Here is a 19,944-nt window from a genome sequence, read left to right on the forward strand (position 1 = left end):
TTTTAAAGGAATTCCAGGTTACCTAGCATTGTTCCTATGTAAACTTAATTGAGGGATTAGAAAAACGTTCGTTAAAACAAGACTTTCACTATAACAGTATTCGTTAAAACGGGATTCGACTGTAGTCATTTGACACTAAATCATGTTTATCCGTTTAAATCTGATATGAAAAAGAGGAGGAAAAGAATATTAGCAACAATACTCACCACTAATGAACTTATATGCAGCTATCCATTCTGTGATGAAACCAATGACTTTCTGTTCCTTTTCGTTTGTGCAGTTTACATCTGTTGCCACATCACTAGCATTTTCATCACTCAATATATCTGCTCCTTTCGCTGTTGTCAAGCTGAAGTCCAGCATATCATCTGTAAAAGGAATTCAAACGATAAAAAAAAACAACTTTGGCACAGAATTATTTAAGGTGCATTCACGCAGAGGCACCGACATGAAGAAAAAGAATTGGGGGGGGGCTGTATATATGGGACTCAAGTACGGACGTAGGAGAGGGAGGGTACATTGTATTGTTTTTTATAAATTATTGGGGGGGGGGGAGGGGCTCAGCCCTCTTACAAAATTTATTGGGGGGGGGGGGGACTCAAATGGCCTCAGCCCCTAAGTTATGGCACCTGTGCATTTACATTATATTTAAGGTAAAATAAATTAAACATAAATGAACTTAAGTCACATGATGAAAGTACCTGAGCGATAGCTTGGTGATGTAGTAAGCTGCATACGAATACCATCTTTGTTATGAGGACCATATGGTCCTAGTGACATCTCTGATCCTTCAAAAAATACATTTGAGTAGTCAACGGAGCCACCATCCTTTTCTAGCTGCAGATCTTGAAGTATATCTTTTGATACTGGTGATGATAAAATTGTGTGAGTGATATGTTTTAATAAAAACAATAAACAATAAAAAATAATCAAAACATGTTTTACAGTAAGAGAATTTAAAAACAACTTGGCTTTCCATGCACCACTACTACTACTAAACCACGCATGCACCTTGTCCACATTCCTCTGCGGAACTTCTAACGAATTGGTACATGTTGGGATGTGTGTGTGTGTTGTGTTATGTGTAGTGCTGCCATCTGCCATCAATTTTTCTAACTATGAGTGAGGTGTAATGATTGAACATTTGTACTATTGTAGGTCTGTTGCTCTCTGTGGCGAGACTTTTTAGCAGGGACATCGGCTTTCATTCGTGCCTCGAAGTTGGGAACCACAGAAAACCAACTTCAGCCAACCACCACTTTCAATGTGATCCTCACGTATTTCCCCAAGGATCTGTATAACCTGTCCAGTGGATTTGCTAAAGTTAGTAGACATCCATGCCCGAACTGGGATTCAAACCCAGACCTGCATGGTCAGAGGCTAGCTCCATAACCACTCGACTGCAGGTGGCATCACTTCTACTCAAACTCCCAAACCTTGGCCTATGTGTTCAACTGCTTAGATGGGTGGAAGCCTTTCTCACTAACCACAGTCAGTTTGTCTCTTTTAAGGGCCAGAACTTCCCATTTCTTCAGGTTAAGTCTGACAGGACCCAGGGTTTGATCCTCTCCCCATTATTATCTTTTTATTTACACTAATGACGTACCTAACACCATCAATTGCCCCATCAGACTCTTTCCAGATGATTATGTCATTTATCAAACATATCACTATAGATCAGACCGAAAATCCCTTCGATACAATCTTAACCCTACATCCTGGCAATTGCCCCCTAAACATCTCAAAAACAGTTTCTATGAAATATTTACATACAAAAGAATTTCCCCTCAAATTCCCTTACTCAATCAATAATTCTAGTCTCTAAGAGAGAGAAAAAAAAGGTTTCCCCATAAATAAATACCAAGGCATAATAATCTCTGCCGACCACTGCTGGAACCTTCATGTTGGTCCTATCTTTCAAAAATGTCTCCAAAAAAATTTTTTGTCTTTGTCGTAACATGGAAAACTCCACCCATCACATCCGACACCTCTACGTTTAAACTTATATCCTTCCAGTTCTTTCCTATGCTTGTGAAACTCTTTTGACCTTCACTGCAAACCAATGCAGACAAGTTATTCTAAATCTAAATCAAAAAATGAGTTACAATCGTCATTTTTAACTGCTGGTTTTCCTCCGTCTCCATTACTGAGCCAAGAGCCAACTAAATATCCAACCACTTATCTCCTTATATCTCGATAAATTCTACTTTCCAAACTCCATGTTTTTTTTTAATATTGACACTTTCCATATTCTAATTCAATTTTCGAATTTTTGGAATAAACTTAACCATTCCCAAAAAATCGAAACCCATCTTTGCTTCTATAGACTGCTTTGAATCTAGTTCCTTGAACTATAACCGATTGTAACTATTTTCCATCCAATATTGTTGATTGTACTATGATTTCCAATTGCATTTGTAACATCAACCATCATTTTTGTCATATCTCACCACCGCATTCTCTTGTATAGGCCTTGGCAAAGAAATACTGAATAAACAAATAAAATGCATGGAAACAAAATTTCACAGCAAGAAGAAAAAAAATGTTAGTTCTTACGTATCCTTGCAGGGAAAAAATGTAACCCCCTTGGGAAGAGGGAAAAATTTGAAACTCCCCTCTGTCCCGAAAAGTTCTTCTTATGATACTGTCCCAGTGTTACTGAACATTTTAGTGTCCTCCAGGTTTAAACTGGCACCCGCGAATGACTATCAAACCCCTATTTCATGGTCCAAAATAAATGGGATCATCACAATTTCATGGTTCGACAATAAATTTGGAAGATAATTTCAGCTGCCCACTGAAAAAATTACAAGTGTGGCCTCAGGCACTTGAAGAAGGTTGGGGGGGGGGGTCTTATACCCAGGGCCCCAACTAGATCATTATGCCGCCCCGTGTAATTTTGAATAATTTCAAAAGAATTTATCGCTTCCACTGGTCTAGCACCAAATTAACCTGCACCCTTCTCTTGACTTGGGGGGGGGGGGAGTTTGAAACATAGGCGGAGATAGACTTGGAAGTCTGGGGGGGGGGGCATGATGATGATGATGTCGATTCATCTATACATATATGCATTAGCCCCCCCCGTATCTCCGCCCATGGTTTGAAACCCCAGGCCAGAGCATTTGATGTCTGAATTTTAGTGGTCTTCAGCAGAGTTTTACAGCATGCGTGTGTGACTTTTTTACAAGGTGAAAATGTAGTACAAGTTTTTTTTTTGTCCTGTTTCGCGACCCCTAAAATTTACCGACCAGATCAACCACACCCTTCGCACCTGCCTGAGTGCAGCCCTGTCTACTGGAAACAATAAATTTCAAACAAATTTTATCAAACAGACAACAATTAAATTAAAATAGCAGAAGAAACCATATAGTTCTCAATAACACTCACCACAAGTATAAACTACTCTCAAAAATAAGTGTGCTCTTTTGGTACATCCAGGATTTTCAAATGTACTCGTGTCAGCAGTTAATGTACATTTCAGCCTGCCATGGCAAAGGTCCATGACAGTTTCTGTGGCATACTCTGAATGACAGTCTGAAAAAAAAAAGACATCAAACAATAAAACATCCTCCTCAAGATTTAATTGACAATCACTTCAAATACAGTTGAGTCTTCGTATAATGAAGAGCCTTTGCTCCATCAAAAAGTTAAATGATTGGGAAATAATTTTTAATGCGTAGTAAACTAACAAGAATAGGGCCTATAAGTTGTTAAATTTCCACAGAAGTTTAGAAGTTCATCATATGGAGACCCACACTGCATGTGAAGACTTTTTAAGGTTTATTAAAGGTATCAATTCAAATTACTGACCTTCCGACTTGTGTCTTTTTTGCTGCGGGCATTCAGGAACCCCTGTCTGAGTACTACCAAACCATGCATTGTAGATGACTATACGTAGAGTTTTTTGACACCTAATCTTGAGCTTATCTCCTTCACAAACTGTCTTAGTATAAAAATTACCTGTGTGATGAAATAATAGCAATAATAATCAACTGATGTTTTTTCATATTCTCATCTAGTATTCTTCATCCACCTTCACATTCATGGTAAGCCCTATTTCTAAACAAGTGAAAAAAGTTTTACTCATCCTAAAAATTGTGTTCGGGGCCATTCAAGTATTAAGTGAGCAGATTTTTAGCCATTTTTGACCGCCCCCCCTCCAGTCAGCAAAAGTCAGCAAAACACAGACCCCCTCCCCCCTTGTCAGCAAAATTTCGTCAGCAGCTTAGAATATTTCATATCTTCAATAAAGGGTGGTTGGTGACATAAGCAACCTTCAACAAACCTCCCCCCCTCTGTCATCAAAAGTCAGCAAATCCGAAACCCCTCCCTCCATGGATGCTGACGTAATACTAGAGAGAGAGAGGGAATGACCCCTTATTGATGATTTGAATGAATAAACTCATGAATAAAATGAAACATATGGGTGACTGAATATATTTGATACTATCAGCATTGTACAGTGGCCGACTTTCTGATAAATATGTTTATATGAAAACTGTCATAAAATAAAAAATTTGGAAAAATTATGAATGACATCTGCATATAATTTTCCCTCTGTGCTGCATATATTCAGCACCAGTAACTTGCCATAAATACCTTCTATTGTTACATGGAATGAATAGAACTGCATCGAAATTCTATAATAAAGAGAATGACAGAATATATTTTGCATGTAGGACAATGTGCTACTTTTGTCAAGAGGGGAGAAAAACAACCATAAAACATGCCTTAGACAACCCACTTACGGACCATAGAAATAATTCTTGAAAATGATAAAACAAGATTTAGTGAAATCAGAGACATTTAACCTAATACAGATTCAGATCAAAATTTAATCTCTGTAGAAAATGATGCCAACAATTAGTAGTATATTATATATAAATAGCAAAAACTGTCAATACTGTACTTCTTTCCTGAAACAAATATAAAATTGAAGAATGGTCAAAACCAGTTTATAGTGCATAACCATACACAGGATTTTCTTGGAGAAGGGGGAAAAGTTGAATTTTTTTAATAGCAAAAAAAACCCCTACTGAAATCTCGATTCAAAGGGGTGGGGGTTTGAACCTTGAAACCTCTCGCTTTTCATACATCAGTGAAATTAACTTATATAACAAACTCTTCCGGATATAATGAAAAGATGGATAAATTTTTTGGTCCCCTTACTTAGGATATATTGTCTTATTAACTTCTTCACGCCATTTTTAATGGTTTTATAATGATTCTTTTTGCAAGTTAAGGCTTGAGGTATGCATAAGGGTACCTAACTCTCTCAAATGGTCCTAGTAAAGATACAAAACCAAATCAATCAATTTTTCTTCTTTTTAAAGGGTATTTTGACATATGATAAACACAAATCAATATAAACAATTTTTTTAATGGTCAGTTTTGGCTCAGGTTTGAAGAGGTTCAATCAGAAGTTTAATTAAAAACAAAATTTTTTCAGTCCTTGAAGTTCATTATAACAGGGTTGGAATACACAAGATTGAAAATATGCAGAGGAAAAAAAAAAGAGATAGTTGTTAGTACTATGAGAAATCGCACTTCAAAGTATTCATTCGTTGCAGAAAAACTATAATTAATTAGTTGATTAATGAAATTCTTTCCAGATGTACTGTCCCTATAAAGAAATTTACCATAGTTTACACTTCACTGTACAACAGAGAAAGCAACAATACCAACAGCCTTATCAACATTTTCGGTGATTACGTGGTACATGACACTTATGTTATTAGGCGCTCTTGGAACAATGAAAATGAGTGATAAAGTTAAAATTAAATTCAAGACGATTTTTTGAGCAAAATATGAAAAATATTGTTGTAGTGGGGGGGGGGGGGGCGTGCCGAAATCGCACAATTAATAAATACTATATGCAATTCCAAACCAGATTTGATAAAATATTGTTGTAGAGGGATTTGTTATATCGAGTATCGTTTGTAGTGAGGTTTCACTGTAATATAATTTTTTTCATCGAATGGGGGGGGGGGGGGGGAATTTCACCCCTTCCTTCCCTTGTATCCACCTATAGTTGGAAACCACATCTTTATATAGTGATATGCATCTCAATTTCTATGAAATGGAAGTTTCCAAGTCAATCAAAATAATTGATTATGAAAAATTTCATCTGAGTCATATTTTAGCTGACTATCATCGTGAAAGGGGAAAAAAAAGACAGAATTATCTTTTTTTACAAATACAGTCAGCCCGCTTAAACGGATAAAATTCCCCAGCACCAAAATTTCTCCCATAGAGACAAGTGAAAGTTCCACGCCAATCGAATATTATGCTTTACAGGTCAACTATTAATTAATACACATCAACCATTCACATAATGTTTTTATTGATAGAAACATTCAAAATTGATGGAGAATATGTTGCCAAGTTAAGATTATTGAAAAAAAATGCATTTGTGTGTGTGTGTGGGAGTTAATACCAGTCTCCAAGTATTCAAGTTGTTTTCAATATATACATTTAATAATTTAATTTTGTTTTCTGTTGAGACAATAGAGGGCACTAACTTTCTTGATAAAAAGTAAAAATCTTAGGTGATGTGAGAATTGTAATTAAATGTAATTTTCGTTTCATTTTTTATGTCTGATTTATTCGAGAAGCTTCATTAATATATCAATCCTTTACAAGAGTTTTCAATATACAAACTACACTAACATTGTAAAATGGCAATTGAATTGTTCCCAGCAAAATCGGATATTGCGTGTTGGAGAACCGTTGATATCCGACTAAGCAGGGCAGACTGTACTTGGAATGCTTGATAAAATACATTTCATAAGAAGGGAAAAATCAGTGATGAAAAGTCTGAAAAATTGAAAAAAGTAAAAATAATATTTATTGAATTAATAATCATTAAAGTAAAAAAACTAATCAACCAATTGCATATTTTCAATATGCATATTGGAAGTTAACAGAAGCCTTAATAACTAACCAAACCCATAATTCCCCCGCCCCAACCAAAATGTAATTTAAGCAATTAATTAAAAAAAATACTCACTTGGTCGGCATTTGTATAAAACATCAGCATATTTAGCTACCCCAGGGCAAGGGTCTTGCATGAATAAGCTAGTAGATGGCTTTAAACTGCATTCCACTTTGTCTTTACACAACTCTTCTATTCTCTGTTGAAATTAATGCGAAATAAGAGTCATAAAACGCCAAAACAGCTCTTATATATAGGGTGTGCAAAAAGTCCGTGGAAATTTTAAAAATGAAAAAAAAACCCGGAATAATAACTGAAATAAAAAACGGTTTGCAGGGTTAGCATCGCAAGGTCACAGGAAAAAAACTAAAAAAATAGCCGATAGGTGACGCTGGCATGAGCGGCTTGGGTGGAAATATGCAAATGAGACGGGTATAAGAACTTTCGCTCCTAATCGACAAGCAGTACACCGTTGTAAACCGGGGATGTGGACCTGCTGCACTCTGCCGTTGCCGGATTAGTGACTCGGCTGCAATGTGTTATTCCCTGTGGTGGTGGTCATGTGGAACACATACTGCTGTAATAAACGATTTGGAGGCATTCTGTTCACTATTTGCGTATATTTTCTTTGAATTCTGTACGTCAGCGCCACCTATCGGCTGTTTTTTAGTTATTTTTCCCCTGTTTTAAAAAAACCTGCATGCTAACCGTTTTATGTTTTGGTAATTTTTCCGGTTTCTACGACTTTTTTGCCCACCCTGTACTAGAAATTAACATATGATAAAATCTAAAAATAATTAATCTGCGAAGTTACGTCAGATATCGATACGAAATCAATAATTTGCTGGCATGGGAACGTAACTCGAAAAATTGAATTGACACCTGCCAATCGAGTGATTATTGCACCTCCAGTTTGATAGGGTTGGGTTCGAAGCCAAGGAATAGCGTCGATACGTTGTCGTTCGGAACCAGCTCGGAAACTGTAAGCCCTGTTCTAAATAGCCTTCATGCGAGTAAAAATGATCGTTCATTATAACACAATTTATAAATTATGCAATTACCTTCATTCCTGATTCTAGTAAAGATTGGAAATTAAAGCAAACTTCCTTTTTTACGCTTTTTTATAAGAAAAAAAGTCGGTGGGGGGAAAATAAGGAAATGTTTTTTACAGTGTACCATGTGTCGGAACTCCAAACATGCCATAAATCCTTTTTCCAACATTAGGTAACAGAACAACAGTCCACATTCTCAGAAATTTGATCAGCTCTAATCTTAGGAATTTCTTGGGAAACCCTCATTGAAACGGAAACAAAAGCGAGACAAAAAAAGTTATCGTTATATCCAAGGTAGTTGCGTTTTCATCGATGCAAGATTCATTCACATTATTCACTATTGGAATCGGTCCGGACCGCTAATTATTGACGTTATAGCTGAGGTTACAACTGAGATCATTATAACCGAGTTTGTAGCTTACTTATTAAGTTAAACTTTTCTTTCCTTCTGCAAACGCATACTGCATAATTCTGCTATATGAACGCAAGTAACATTCACACTAAACAAATCTGTGAAGACTTTTAAAATTCCAGTACTTCGTACCTCTATTGGCTGAATCACTGAACAGTTCTGAGTACGCGAATGATCAACATTCGTGGATTCTTTTTCTTTTTCATGTAAAGGACAGTTGATATCACCCTGTATGGGCCTGCCATACAGTACTTTGCTAACGCTTATAACCGTGTTTGGCCAGCATTCTATCAGCAAGTCGTCACCATCACAAGCGCCGGTTTGGAATGTGCGCAATGTTCCTGTAACGAAGAAAATAAAACATAACTGAAAGAAATGTATAAAGTTAATATATTCTATATTCAGTTAACATTGTACTGGGTGGCCAATAAATTCGTAAATAGTTTAACACATTCTTCACACGACACGGCTGTGGTCCACACTCGTGGTCCGGACGGTGACGGTTAATCAAAGTTTTACTGTACTACAGTGAAACTTCCATAGGCGGTTATTCCTATTTCCCGTAAAAGTTCCCTTCGCCGTCAGTTTTTCTCGGAACCGACAACAGGCTCCATAGACATAATACAAAAATCACTCCTATTCCACGGCCACCTCTGTATGCGGCCAGCGGCCACTTCCTGTGGATAACAGTTTAAAAAAAAACAAGTTTTTGTGTGGTTTTTCTTCTTCACAATGCGTTCAGCGTAGGTAGTTATCTTTGTATAACTTTATATTTTCGAATCAATCGGTTTTTCTGTTCATGTGTGGCACGATCAGGGTGGAAACATTTGTGAATATGATGACAAAGGCTAATTGTATACGGTTGCTGCTAGCTGATAATTAGACAGTTTAAAAATTTCTTCACCCCGGGGGAACAAATTTTTAAACTGTCCAGACTAGACAACCTATGATCTTTACTGAATAGGTAAAGGATGTGGACGTTTTGCCTTTGTGGAAAGGGGTCGTTCAAGTATTACGCCAGCAAATTTTTAGCCATTTTTGACCCCCCCCCCCCCCGTAAGTAAAACTTCGTCAGCACTGCCCCTACCTTCTAACGCATATTGGTGGGATCAGAAACGTACGCGGGAGGGGGGGGGCATAGGGGGCTTGTGGGACTCCCCAGACGGAAAGATTAAAAAAGAAATTAAAGTTTCGAAAGAAAATACCTTTAATATGTTATTATAATCGATTTCTGTTAATTTCAATGCTATTTGAAGGGTAAGAACTCAAAATTTCTCTCTAAGAAATTCATTTCGACCCACCCTTTAAGCCATATATAGTAAACCCTTGACCCGCGGACCAAATGTGGCCCTGAAGGTTATCTGATGTGACTTGCCTCCTCAAACCCAATTTTGTAAAAATGAACTAGGCGGCACATTTACAGATATCTTAAATGACCCGTGGCACATTCAAAGATCACTTAGTAATTCGCGACAAAGTTCCAGAACACGTAAACGATCCGTGGCACATTTAGAGATTCCTTGAGTGACATGCGACACAATTTTAGAGCACTTAAGCGCCCCCCCCCCCCAGTGCGATTCCACATCACTCAAGTTACCCACGGAACATTTGCAGTTTACTCAAGTGATCCGTGGCACAATTACGGATCACTTGAGTGATGCGTTGCACAGTTCCAGAGCACTTAAGCGGCCCGGACACATTTTCTGGTCGCTTGAAGGATCCGTGAAACATTAAGAGATCGCTGAAGTGGCTCTGTAAGAGATTTATCATTATTTCAGGTGCCCACAAACTAGCGAAAGGTTTCTCACGTTTTGGCGCACGCCAAAAGATGCCATTAAGAACATTCCATATTTTCATAAAGGGTGGTTGATGACGTAAGCCTCGCCTCACCCAATCACCTCCCTCATCGATGCTGACGTAATACTTGAATAACCCCAAAGTTTCTGTTCACCTTCTAGCGCGTAGAGATTCAGTAGAAAGTAGAACAACGAGGGAGTAAAAGAAATGTGAGGAAAGAACACTGCTATTAAGAGAGAAAAGATCCCTGATAATACAGATTATGGTCGAATGATCTGGTCTTCCAAGTTCTGCTTAAAATACAGTGAAACCGCGATATGTATATAATGATACCGGACCAAGAAAATAATATATTCATAGAGGAATTACCGCTACACACACACATCGAAAGGCAACATTATCATCACGTGTCATCAAATTTATGCTGCTGTTTTAGTTAACCAAAAAAAATGTGTTTTTTGACTGTTTATTCCCCCCCCCCCTAGTAAAGGGGTTCATCGCAATACACTTTGGTTTATCACACACACGAAAAAAGTAGCGATACGGAACACTTTCGGTGACTAGGTGATGCCCACGATTAGACGTCCTCGGAACCACTGAAACATGTGAGGCGAGTTAAAAAATATCCCAAAGAATATTTCGAGCGAAAAATAAAAGTAATAAACGTTGTAGCGGTTTCAATATTCTCTTAGAAAAGTATTGTTGTTGTAGAGGGGTTTATCATAGTAAAGGATATAGTTGTATCTAGAGAAGTTTAATAGTCTAACCTTACAGACTATATTCCAAACAAGATTCGGAAAAATACCGTTGTAGAGGGATTTATCGTTATTCGAAATATGTTTTTCCTGTCATACAACCTCTACCAAAGGTTTTAAACAGCTGGCTGATGCGAAGATATATCTTGGAAAAAGAAAATTTCAACTGCCCCTGCAGGGAATCGAACCCACGTCATTTCACTTTCCGGATGAACGCACTAGACCACTAGTGATGTAATCCTCGGATAAGTCGCCATCTGGTGGCATCGTCAGCAATTGTGAGCTTTGGCCTGAATGGTTCCGTTCAGTGCACACGAGCTCCAAAGAAGAGATTGAGATATTCGTTGTCCCTGTAGTCTAGGGCGTTCATCCGGAAAGTGAAAGAACGTGGGTTCGATTCCCCGCAGGGGCAGTTGAATTTTCTCTCTTTCCAAAATATATCTTCGCATCAGCCAGCTGTTTAAAAACCTTTGCATGGATAACGGAGAGTGACGCCATCCTCGTATACAACCTCTATTCGGTGTTCACCCTCGCAGACGGCCTCCCCTTTTTTTTTCTTCCGCGGAACGCCGAGTGACCGTCTTAGAGGAGTTTCATTGTATACCAAATCGTTCAACTTCTATGAATATTTAAACTATTTACGAATTTATGGGACGCCCCCTGCTGCAATTGTGCGAGAAAAATTGTTAACGAAAAACAAAAGAATAGAAAAAAAAAGGCGGATAAGAGAAGGAAAAAAATGTGAAAATTTATGTGCCGGTGAACACATGACAAACAGAAAACGGGGGGAAATATACGCATAAACAAAAGAATAGATATGCAGCCAAAAATGAAAATAGAAAATATATATATATATATATGCGTCCAATATGTAAAAGAAAACAAAAAGAATGAAAAAATACGAAAGGGAAAAATTGAAAAAATATATATAAATACAGTATGTGGTGTGAACGTAAGGAGCATGTGTGTTCTCATGAAGAAATGTGAAAAATGTGCAATATCAGAAAGGATAAAAGTTATTCAAGATAACAAAAAAGAAAAAAAATGGGAGAAGATGGAAATATTCTGCATAGATATCCAAGAGCGAGAATAAATAACAGAGAAGCATATTGTTTATATATTTCGGAAGGAAACGGGAAAAAAGGAGAGACATATACGAAAGAGGCTACGAAAAAAGGGATAATGTATGTTATCTAATATGGAGTAAATTTTTATTCAGGTGAGGTAACAATAATAACATAAATTTCCTGAACCAAAAAAGGGATTTTGAGGATTTTTCCATCAATATAATATATATACAGTGCAAGCCACTTAATATGATTTCATCGGGACTCCGGGTTTGTTATTACAATTGCTAATTTAATAACTGTAACAGAAAAAAAAAAAAAAATCCCGGTTGTAAGTTCAATGGCCATATGTCCATTTTGGTGGAACGGGACGTATGGAAACGGGAAAACTCCGTTTTTCTTTCCCACGTTTTAAAATGCAAAACCGTGCATTTTTTTTTTTCAATTGTTCTAAAACAGGATTCCCCCACTTTATATATAATCCAAAATGATTTTTTTTCTTCTTTCAGAAATTATGAGGAGTGAGAATGGAACTTTCAACTGTATAATGACAACAAAGAACAACTGCCATTACAGTGTCACAATTCAGTCTGCTCTTTTCATCATTGTGCATGCCTCTGAGGTCGATAAAATGAAGAACCTGGGAATCACATCACGTTAAATATAAATCCTAAATGAAAATCGCACGCTATTGCAATCAGTAATAAACTAAAATATAACAATATTAGATTTAACCATTCGAAAAACATAATTTCAAGTGAATTTCTCCATACCATTTATTTTGCATGGGTTTTTTCTGCTTTATAATATGGTATATGCATCTGGGGTGGTGACTACAGATCTAATTTATAACTTATAACGAATAATTTGAGGAAAACCCATCAATATATAATATCTAGTTAATATTCTTATTCTTCAAATATTGATTATAATGCTGATTATAGATGTGACATACATAAACTTCATTTATATCGAATTTTACTTTTTCTACAAAGAAACCCTACGTGGTCCACTTTGCGACACACTTTCATAAAAACAAGACAATACGGAATTCAATACGAGATCGTAAAACCTAAAAAGACTCATTCACAAGCAATTTTTACATTTAGCACCAAGATCTTATAACACATTAGAAGTCTATACATATAAAATTGATTTTCTGTGTATGTGCATGTTCTACATACAAATCTACAATTTCAGATCAATCGTCGCCAAATTTTGCATATATATACCAAATGAAATCCGACTTAAACGATAGGCTACTTTAAAAGTTTGTCCGACCTGGGCAAATGCCCGAAATGGGCGGAAAACTGTCGGGCAACAATGGTTTTTGGGCCTCAACAATCACTTTCCGAACGTTTACTTTGGTTACCTATTGCAATGCGTTTCAGACGTGTATATGCCTTTACAATGGCTTGTCACTTCTTCGATGCTGTACGTATATGTATAATAGTTTATGCCTTTATAATGGTTTGCCACCGCATTGTCTTTTAATTCATTCATTTCTATGTTTCTTTAGATCTAGATTTGTTTCTTTCATGAGTTGCGCAGGAAGTCCTCATATTGGTTACCTTAGACACGGTTTGTATGTCCCTCAAAGAAAGAGGGAGATATCACGTGATCCAAAAAAGCCTCATTGAAGAAAATCCGGGAAACGCCCGGTATTATAGCTAGTAATGATATAAAATTCGAAAGAAACATAAGCCACTTTAAAAAACTGATTAATAGATCATATCAACTCCTTATAATTCAATTCTAAAAAATTTTTCTAACCTAAACTCAAAATTCTAAAGCAGCATCAATATGTGCCAAGTGTTCAAACAAGTTTGTTTTGTCTCTTTTACGCTAGTATGCTACACTTGTATGTGCGTGTAAAAAAAAAGTAAGGAAAAAAACACCATTGGATAAAAATACTAACCATACCTTGTACTGTACCAATTGTTTGATCAACTTGTATCATTTATGTACATTTATAATGCTGCGTATAGTGTTCGACAGATTCCCTAATGAAAATCTTTTGGCCGAGAAACTGCGAATGTGGTCAGTTGTGAGAAAAAATGACCATGAACTGAAGAAAAATTATTTTTTTTTTTACCTTTCACACATGCTTTCACTATTGGAAAGCCGCAGCAGAAGAAACGCTCCACACGTACATGAATCATAGCGACTATTACAGCCCGAGTGTGGAAATTTTTGTCAATAAGGGAGCATTTTGATCTCCTACAGAGTCTTGCAGGTTGATACCGGTAGCTTTCAGAGAAACAATGAGTCTGGTTCAACCTTCTAGCTTCAAAATATGCAAAAAGAAAAAAAAAAAAACCTTCCGAAAAAAAAAACATAAACCGAAGTCCTGATAACTACAGTATTAATGAATTTTGATGGAAATAACAATATCCGAATATTGATAACAATATACCAATTTTGATAAGAATACCCACATAACAACATTATCCGTGATTCTAATAAGTAGCATCTACTGTAATAATTTTTTAGGAATAAATATCGCAATATTCACCAATACTGGTTATAATGTTTTTTCTACGTATACATGCATGATAAGTATTTTACTTAGGGGTCATTCAAGTATTACGTCAGCATCGGGGGGGGGGGGTTTCGGATTTGCTGACTTTTAATGACAAGAGGGGGGGTTTGAAGGTTGCTTACGTCATCAACCACCCCTTTTTGAAGATATGAAATATTCTAAGCTGCTGACGGGGGGGGGGGGGTCAAAAATGGCTGAAAATCTGCTTACGTAATACTTGAATGGCCCCGTACTGCGAACCGCACCTTTTCATGTCAATCGGTTGATTACGTCATCAACCACCCCTTTTTGAAGATATGAAATATTCTAAGCTGCTGACGGGGGGGGGGGGGGGTCAAAAATGGCTGAAAATCTGCTTACGTAATACTTGAATGGCCCCGTACTGCGAACCGCACCTTTTCATGTCAATCGGTTGATTTGTTGTTAATTTTCAAACTGTGTCCAGGTGGACTTATCGTCCGCCATATATATATGACACTATAATTCAAAGAATATTCTCGGTATTTTTGTAATTTTGAGAGCTATTTATTGATGGTGTCCGACCGAGTCCTTTTAAGTAAACGAACTTGAAAATTTTGTTTTTCGCTTCAAGAGAGGAAGGACAAACGATACTTGGACAAGAGCAGACAACAAAAGCATCTATTATACACATACGATGACTCCACTCCTTCTTCGGTTGGTTGGACACTTCTTCCTCACTTGATGATCTCTGCTTTTTTAATGGTGATTCTTCAAACGACCGCCAAAGGCGAAAACATTCCACCTCTCTCTCTAGCTGTTTTTTTTTTTTTACTATTAAACCCCGCCCACCCATATAGGAAAAGATAAGAAAACGTGTGTCAAACACCCTGAAGTGCTGACAGTATCTTGAAGAGAGTAAAAGTAAAAAAAAAAAAACGAACTTTCTCAACCCTTTCCCCGGGGGGAGAAGAAAGCAAATCATCTTGTAAGACACGTTGAGGAATCACTTCTGGAAAGCAGCCAAAAAATAGCGAAACAAAAAACAAATCCCAAGATTCCTCACACGAACCAACCACATCCGATACCAAGGTCGAAAACTGCACGCAAGGCAAAGCGGGGCGAAAAAAATGTCGACACACATAAACGAAGCCCGAACTTCCGGGAAGAAACATACAACGGACCCCATTCAGTGGCAACAGGGTATGTATGTAATGTGTCCCAGCGGGCTATGCGATATATGATACGTAGTACATGGGCCCAGCTGAGACCGAAAGACTATACCTCCCCACTGCTTTCTAGCTTTCAAAAGGGAGGGGTGGGGGGATGTAGATAAACAGGCCATCTAAAAATACGAGTTCGAACCAATCACATACGTATATTACAACAACACAATCTGAATTCTCAACACAAGTCGAACATTGATTTGATCGATGTCTCGGTACCGTTATAGAACGTGACATTTTTATTGGAGGAAAAAAAAAAGAAAGACCTTACGAAGTTTTTTGAAATCTCGAAATAGACTTTCTCTTGAATTGGACAAACATGCATAAACATTTGGAGTAGAGTAAGTCCCAAACGGTGTACTGGAATTTGTCTGGTGCGCGCAGGACCGACCTTTGGAGGGGATACAAGGAAAAATTTATCTTATAAAGAAATTTCAGGTTACAAAACCTTCAAAAAAACATTTTAAAATCAACAGAAATTGATTAAGATAGCATAGCGTTTCTCAACCTATGGTCCGCGACGATGGCATAGGTTGTCTTCAGGTAAACTTGGCGAAATTGTTCACCCGTTGCAATTGATATTTGTTGCATCCATACGGGTTCAAATAAAATTATACCTTCATACCTAGGTTCACCATACATCATCGAGGATCCTGAATACGGGATATCACTGAAGTTTGCCCAAAATTCTCAATTTATTGTTTTAAATGAAATTTGTTAATTACTACTAAAATTTCTGAAGGGTGTGCAAATAAAGGGTTTCTATCACAGTAAAAGAAATGTATTTCACGGGGAAAAAAAATTCAAATGATCTGATGACCACATTTCGTAGAGAAAAATACAGTAAACTGGGATCTCTTTTATAAATGGCAGTCATTAAAACACGGACATCGTCAATCATCATCGAAAATTTTCAATCGGCATCACTGTAGAATTAATTTCCTTGACCATGCTCACAAAGACTGATTTGAGAAAAGAGCTATTGAGCGTGGCTGTTTGAACCCCAAAAGTTTTGTGGTTTTGAAGCTGAAGAAAACGACAGAATTTTTTTAGCATTTATGTTTTGAATATTTACTGTTCAACAAATTGGTCAGCATCCAATTTGCGAAGATTTAACAAATTGATCGAGAAAGCAACGTCTGACTGCTTGTGGATTTTTTCCAACTATTTTACCGCACGCCATACGGCAATTTCGAACCCACTGGAGTTGCGTGGGGAAATGAAGGCACCATCTGTCGGTAGGTAGAGAACTTGTTTCCAACGTTCTTACCCGCAGACCTGGACGGTAATATTCAGAGTGGAAGACGAGTATCTTAGCACACTCTCCTCCACTCGGAAGCCTAATTTTCTCCAACTATCTTCATCTGCTCATATTAAAATCTTAATTTTTTTTTTTTCTCCTCCAACTTCGAATTATCCAAAAAATTCGAATTAAACAAGAAATTTTAACATTAAATTTGGTAGAAAACTCAAGCAGAGGTCGTAAAAGTTCGAATTATCCAAAAGCACCTTATTCCACTGTATAAGGTGCGTTCCTCAAGAACTTAAAAGAGTAAAATCGTAAAAAAAAAAAAAAAATCAAGAAATATAGAGGTTCGGCAAAAAAAAAAAATAATTTATTCCTTTTTCAAAATATCTTCACCCAGATGATATGCAATGGTCATATCGTTTACACAATCCACTTTTTCAAAGCATGTATAGCTAGCTTTTCCTGGCTTCTTCCGGAAGTGTACACTGGACAGCTAAAATTTCTACCAGTTCACAACGCTTTCTCGATATGTGCTGTCACAAACGTTTCAAAACTGAAGCATAATATGTATGTAAATGTAATACTAAAATCATGCCCCGAACCCCCTCATAGTCCGGACCTTGAAGAAGCTCCGTGGGGGAATAATTAGTAATTTCAACCGTGTAGGGCTCACTGGGACAGCTTCCTGAAAAAAAAAAAAAAAAAAACGCCTACTTACTTTGGGAAGCGGAATGAACGACGCGAGACTAATTATTACATGTCATCCGAGGGAAGATATTTTGAAAAAAATTATACTTTTTTTTGCTGAACCTCTATATTTCTTAATTTTTTTTTTTTTATAATTTTGCTCTCTGTTGTTATGGAACGCACCACTGATGAGATCAATTCCCACGAGTTTAATTGATGCTGAGACACTTTTTGCACAGTTATCATAGCACCAAAATTAGAGATGTGAGGTGAGAATATTCTCCTAGATGTAAAAATTGGAGAATAATCAAGAATATTCATTTTTCTTTTAAATAATTTAATTTTTTTTACTAATTTTGTTTATATTGTGAAATATAAATCAGTTTTCATTGCCTGAAACATTTACAACAAAACAATTGTTATTATATCAAATGCTACTGTTATGTGAACATGTATTTCAGCATAATTATTACAAAAATTTATTTAAAAATTCATTTCATTATTTAACTGTATTTTTTTTTATTATAAGTTTTGTGTTATTTTTTTGTTTCTTTCGTCTTTATCTTTAATTAGTTGCTCTGTACAGGCTCAGGCCTCTAGACAACAAACATTGAGATTTGACTGTTTCGTGTATTATTTAACTTTGGAAACAAATAAAATATTTATTTATTTAAAAAAAAAAACAATATTAGGTATAATCACTCCTCCCCCTCCCCAATGATAACTTTCAGTTCGCCTGGTCATGAAGAGAGGTTTTAAAATTTTGGTTATAAAGATTTTAGAAAAAAAACCTTTAGATTAAAACCTTAAAAAATTATTTTAAAATTAGATAAATTTTCAGAAATAAGTTCACAACAAATCAAAGTTGATTGATAAAGGAAGCAATTATACAATTACCTTCATTCTAAGAAGATACAGAACTGTTGTTTTTTCAATGCACATACACTTAAATTCTGTATCACTCACATTTCTTTATAAGTTATGCGAATCAGCCCTGTTGGTTTAATTTTCTTGCTTTCAAACTTTAATATTGTGGTCTACAAACTTCAATATTCCCATCTTCTTGACGAGAAGAGAGATGGGCACAGAGAATATTCTCTCAAAGGACTACTATTATAAATTACTAGAGAATATATTCTTATCGAAAATAATAATTATTCTCAAGTTATTTATCGAGATTTATTATAATACATGTTACTACATATATTCTTGATAATACTCTCTGGGAAGATTTTGGTAACTGAAGAATATTCTTATCGAGGAGAATATTCGAGAATATTCTCTGGAAGGACTATTATTAATAATTTCAGAATAATTCTTATTATTTTCTATAAGAATATTCCCAGTAATTTATGAAAGTAGTCCTTCCAGAGAGTATTCTCAAGGATATTATATGTAACTATATTATAAACAACAGGAGAATATTCTCATCAAGAACTTATAAGAATATTCCTAAGTTATTTATAATAGTAGTCCTACCTTGAATATTCTCCTTGATGAGAATAGAATATTCTCGAGAATTTTTTACATCTCTGTAACCAAAATCAGTAATGAAGCGCATAACCTTACTTATAGCTTAATTTTTAAGCAATAACACATTCTTGAAAATGAATAATGAAATTCTTGAATACGAGTTTGTGCACCCATGTTTTAGCCAAATAGTGTCCTAGCCGTTACCGGAATCGGCGAAAATCGCTAATCATCAACAACTTCTAGCATATTCATGTCGTGCGGTTATCAAGTTTATTTCACAAACACGCCCCCTACATTAAAGTTAGAAGACTTCCGACAACGCTGAAGAACATTCTACAACTAAAGCACTTAGGAAAACATGGACATATACCCATCTAAATTGCAGCCGATTAAGTAGTAATCACCGTAGAAACTAGACTAATATATATCAAACACCCTCTTCCTTGTCGGAAATAATTTATTCCGCATGACTTAAAGTATTGGATGCATTATATATGGGCGAATTTGACGTTAAAATTAAGGCAAAAGGATATCCGAAATTTTCCAGAGAATCTTGTAATCAATCGGTACAAACTTGATAATTAATTTAACTGATTCGAAGATTAAAATCGTCACACCGGAATATAATCTAATATATATATGTATATCTCTTTGAATTATTATTATTGCCTAATTATTAGTTTTTTTCGGTACAATGCAAGCCCCTTGAGGTGATCATATCGGGACCTGGGGCTTCCGAAACAATTAACTATATCTAAAAACAAATTCCCCGAATCCTGGTAGGAAGTGCAG

The 19,944-nt window shown here is 36.3% G+C and overlaps 1 protein-coding gene across 1 annotated transcript in view; it reads right to left on the reverse strand.

The window, feature by feature from the left end:
• Positions 1 to 19,944, reverse strand: part of LOC149074847 (uncharacterized) — an 89,062-nt gene that overhangs the window by 12,742 nt on the left and 56,376 nt on the right. The window contains exons 2-7 of the mRNA XM_089245784.1: positions 8,531 to 8,739; positions 7,010 to 7,133; positions 3,811 to 3,960; positions 3,388 to 3,534; positions 702 to 866; positions 207 to 368 (exon numbers count right to left, since the gene is read on the reverse strand). Coding sequence (XP_089101910.1) covers positions 207 to 368; positions 702 to 866; positions 3,388 to 3,534; positions 3,811 to 3,960; positions 7,010 to 7,133; positions 8,531 to 8,739 — 957 coding nt within the window. The remainder of the gene's footprint in view (positions 1 to 206; positions 369 to 701; positions 867 to 3,387; positions 3,535 to 3,810; positions 3,961 to 7,009; positions 7,134 to 8,530; positions 8,740 to 19,944) is intronic.

Source organism: Pholcus phalangioides, unplaced genomic scaffold (assembly GCF_987345545.1).
Source record: "Pholcus phalangioides strain wild (caught in Gottingen) unplaced genomic scaffold, Ppha-v1.0 ptg000016l_1, whole genome shotgun sequence".
Taxonomy (NCBI): Eukaryota; Metazoa; Arthropoda; class Arachnida; order Araneae; family Pholcidae; genus Pholcus; species Pholcus phalangioides.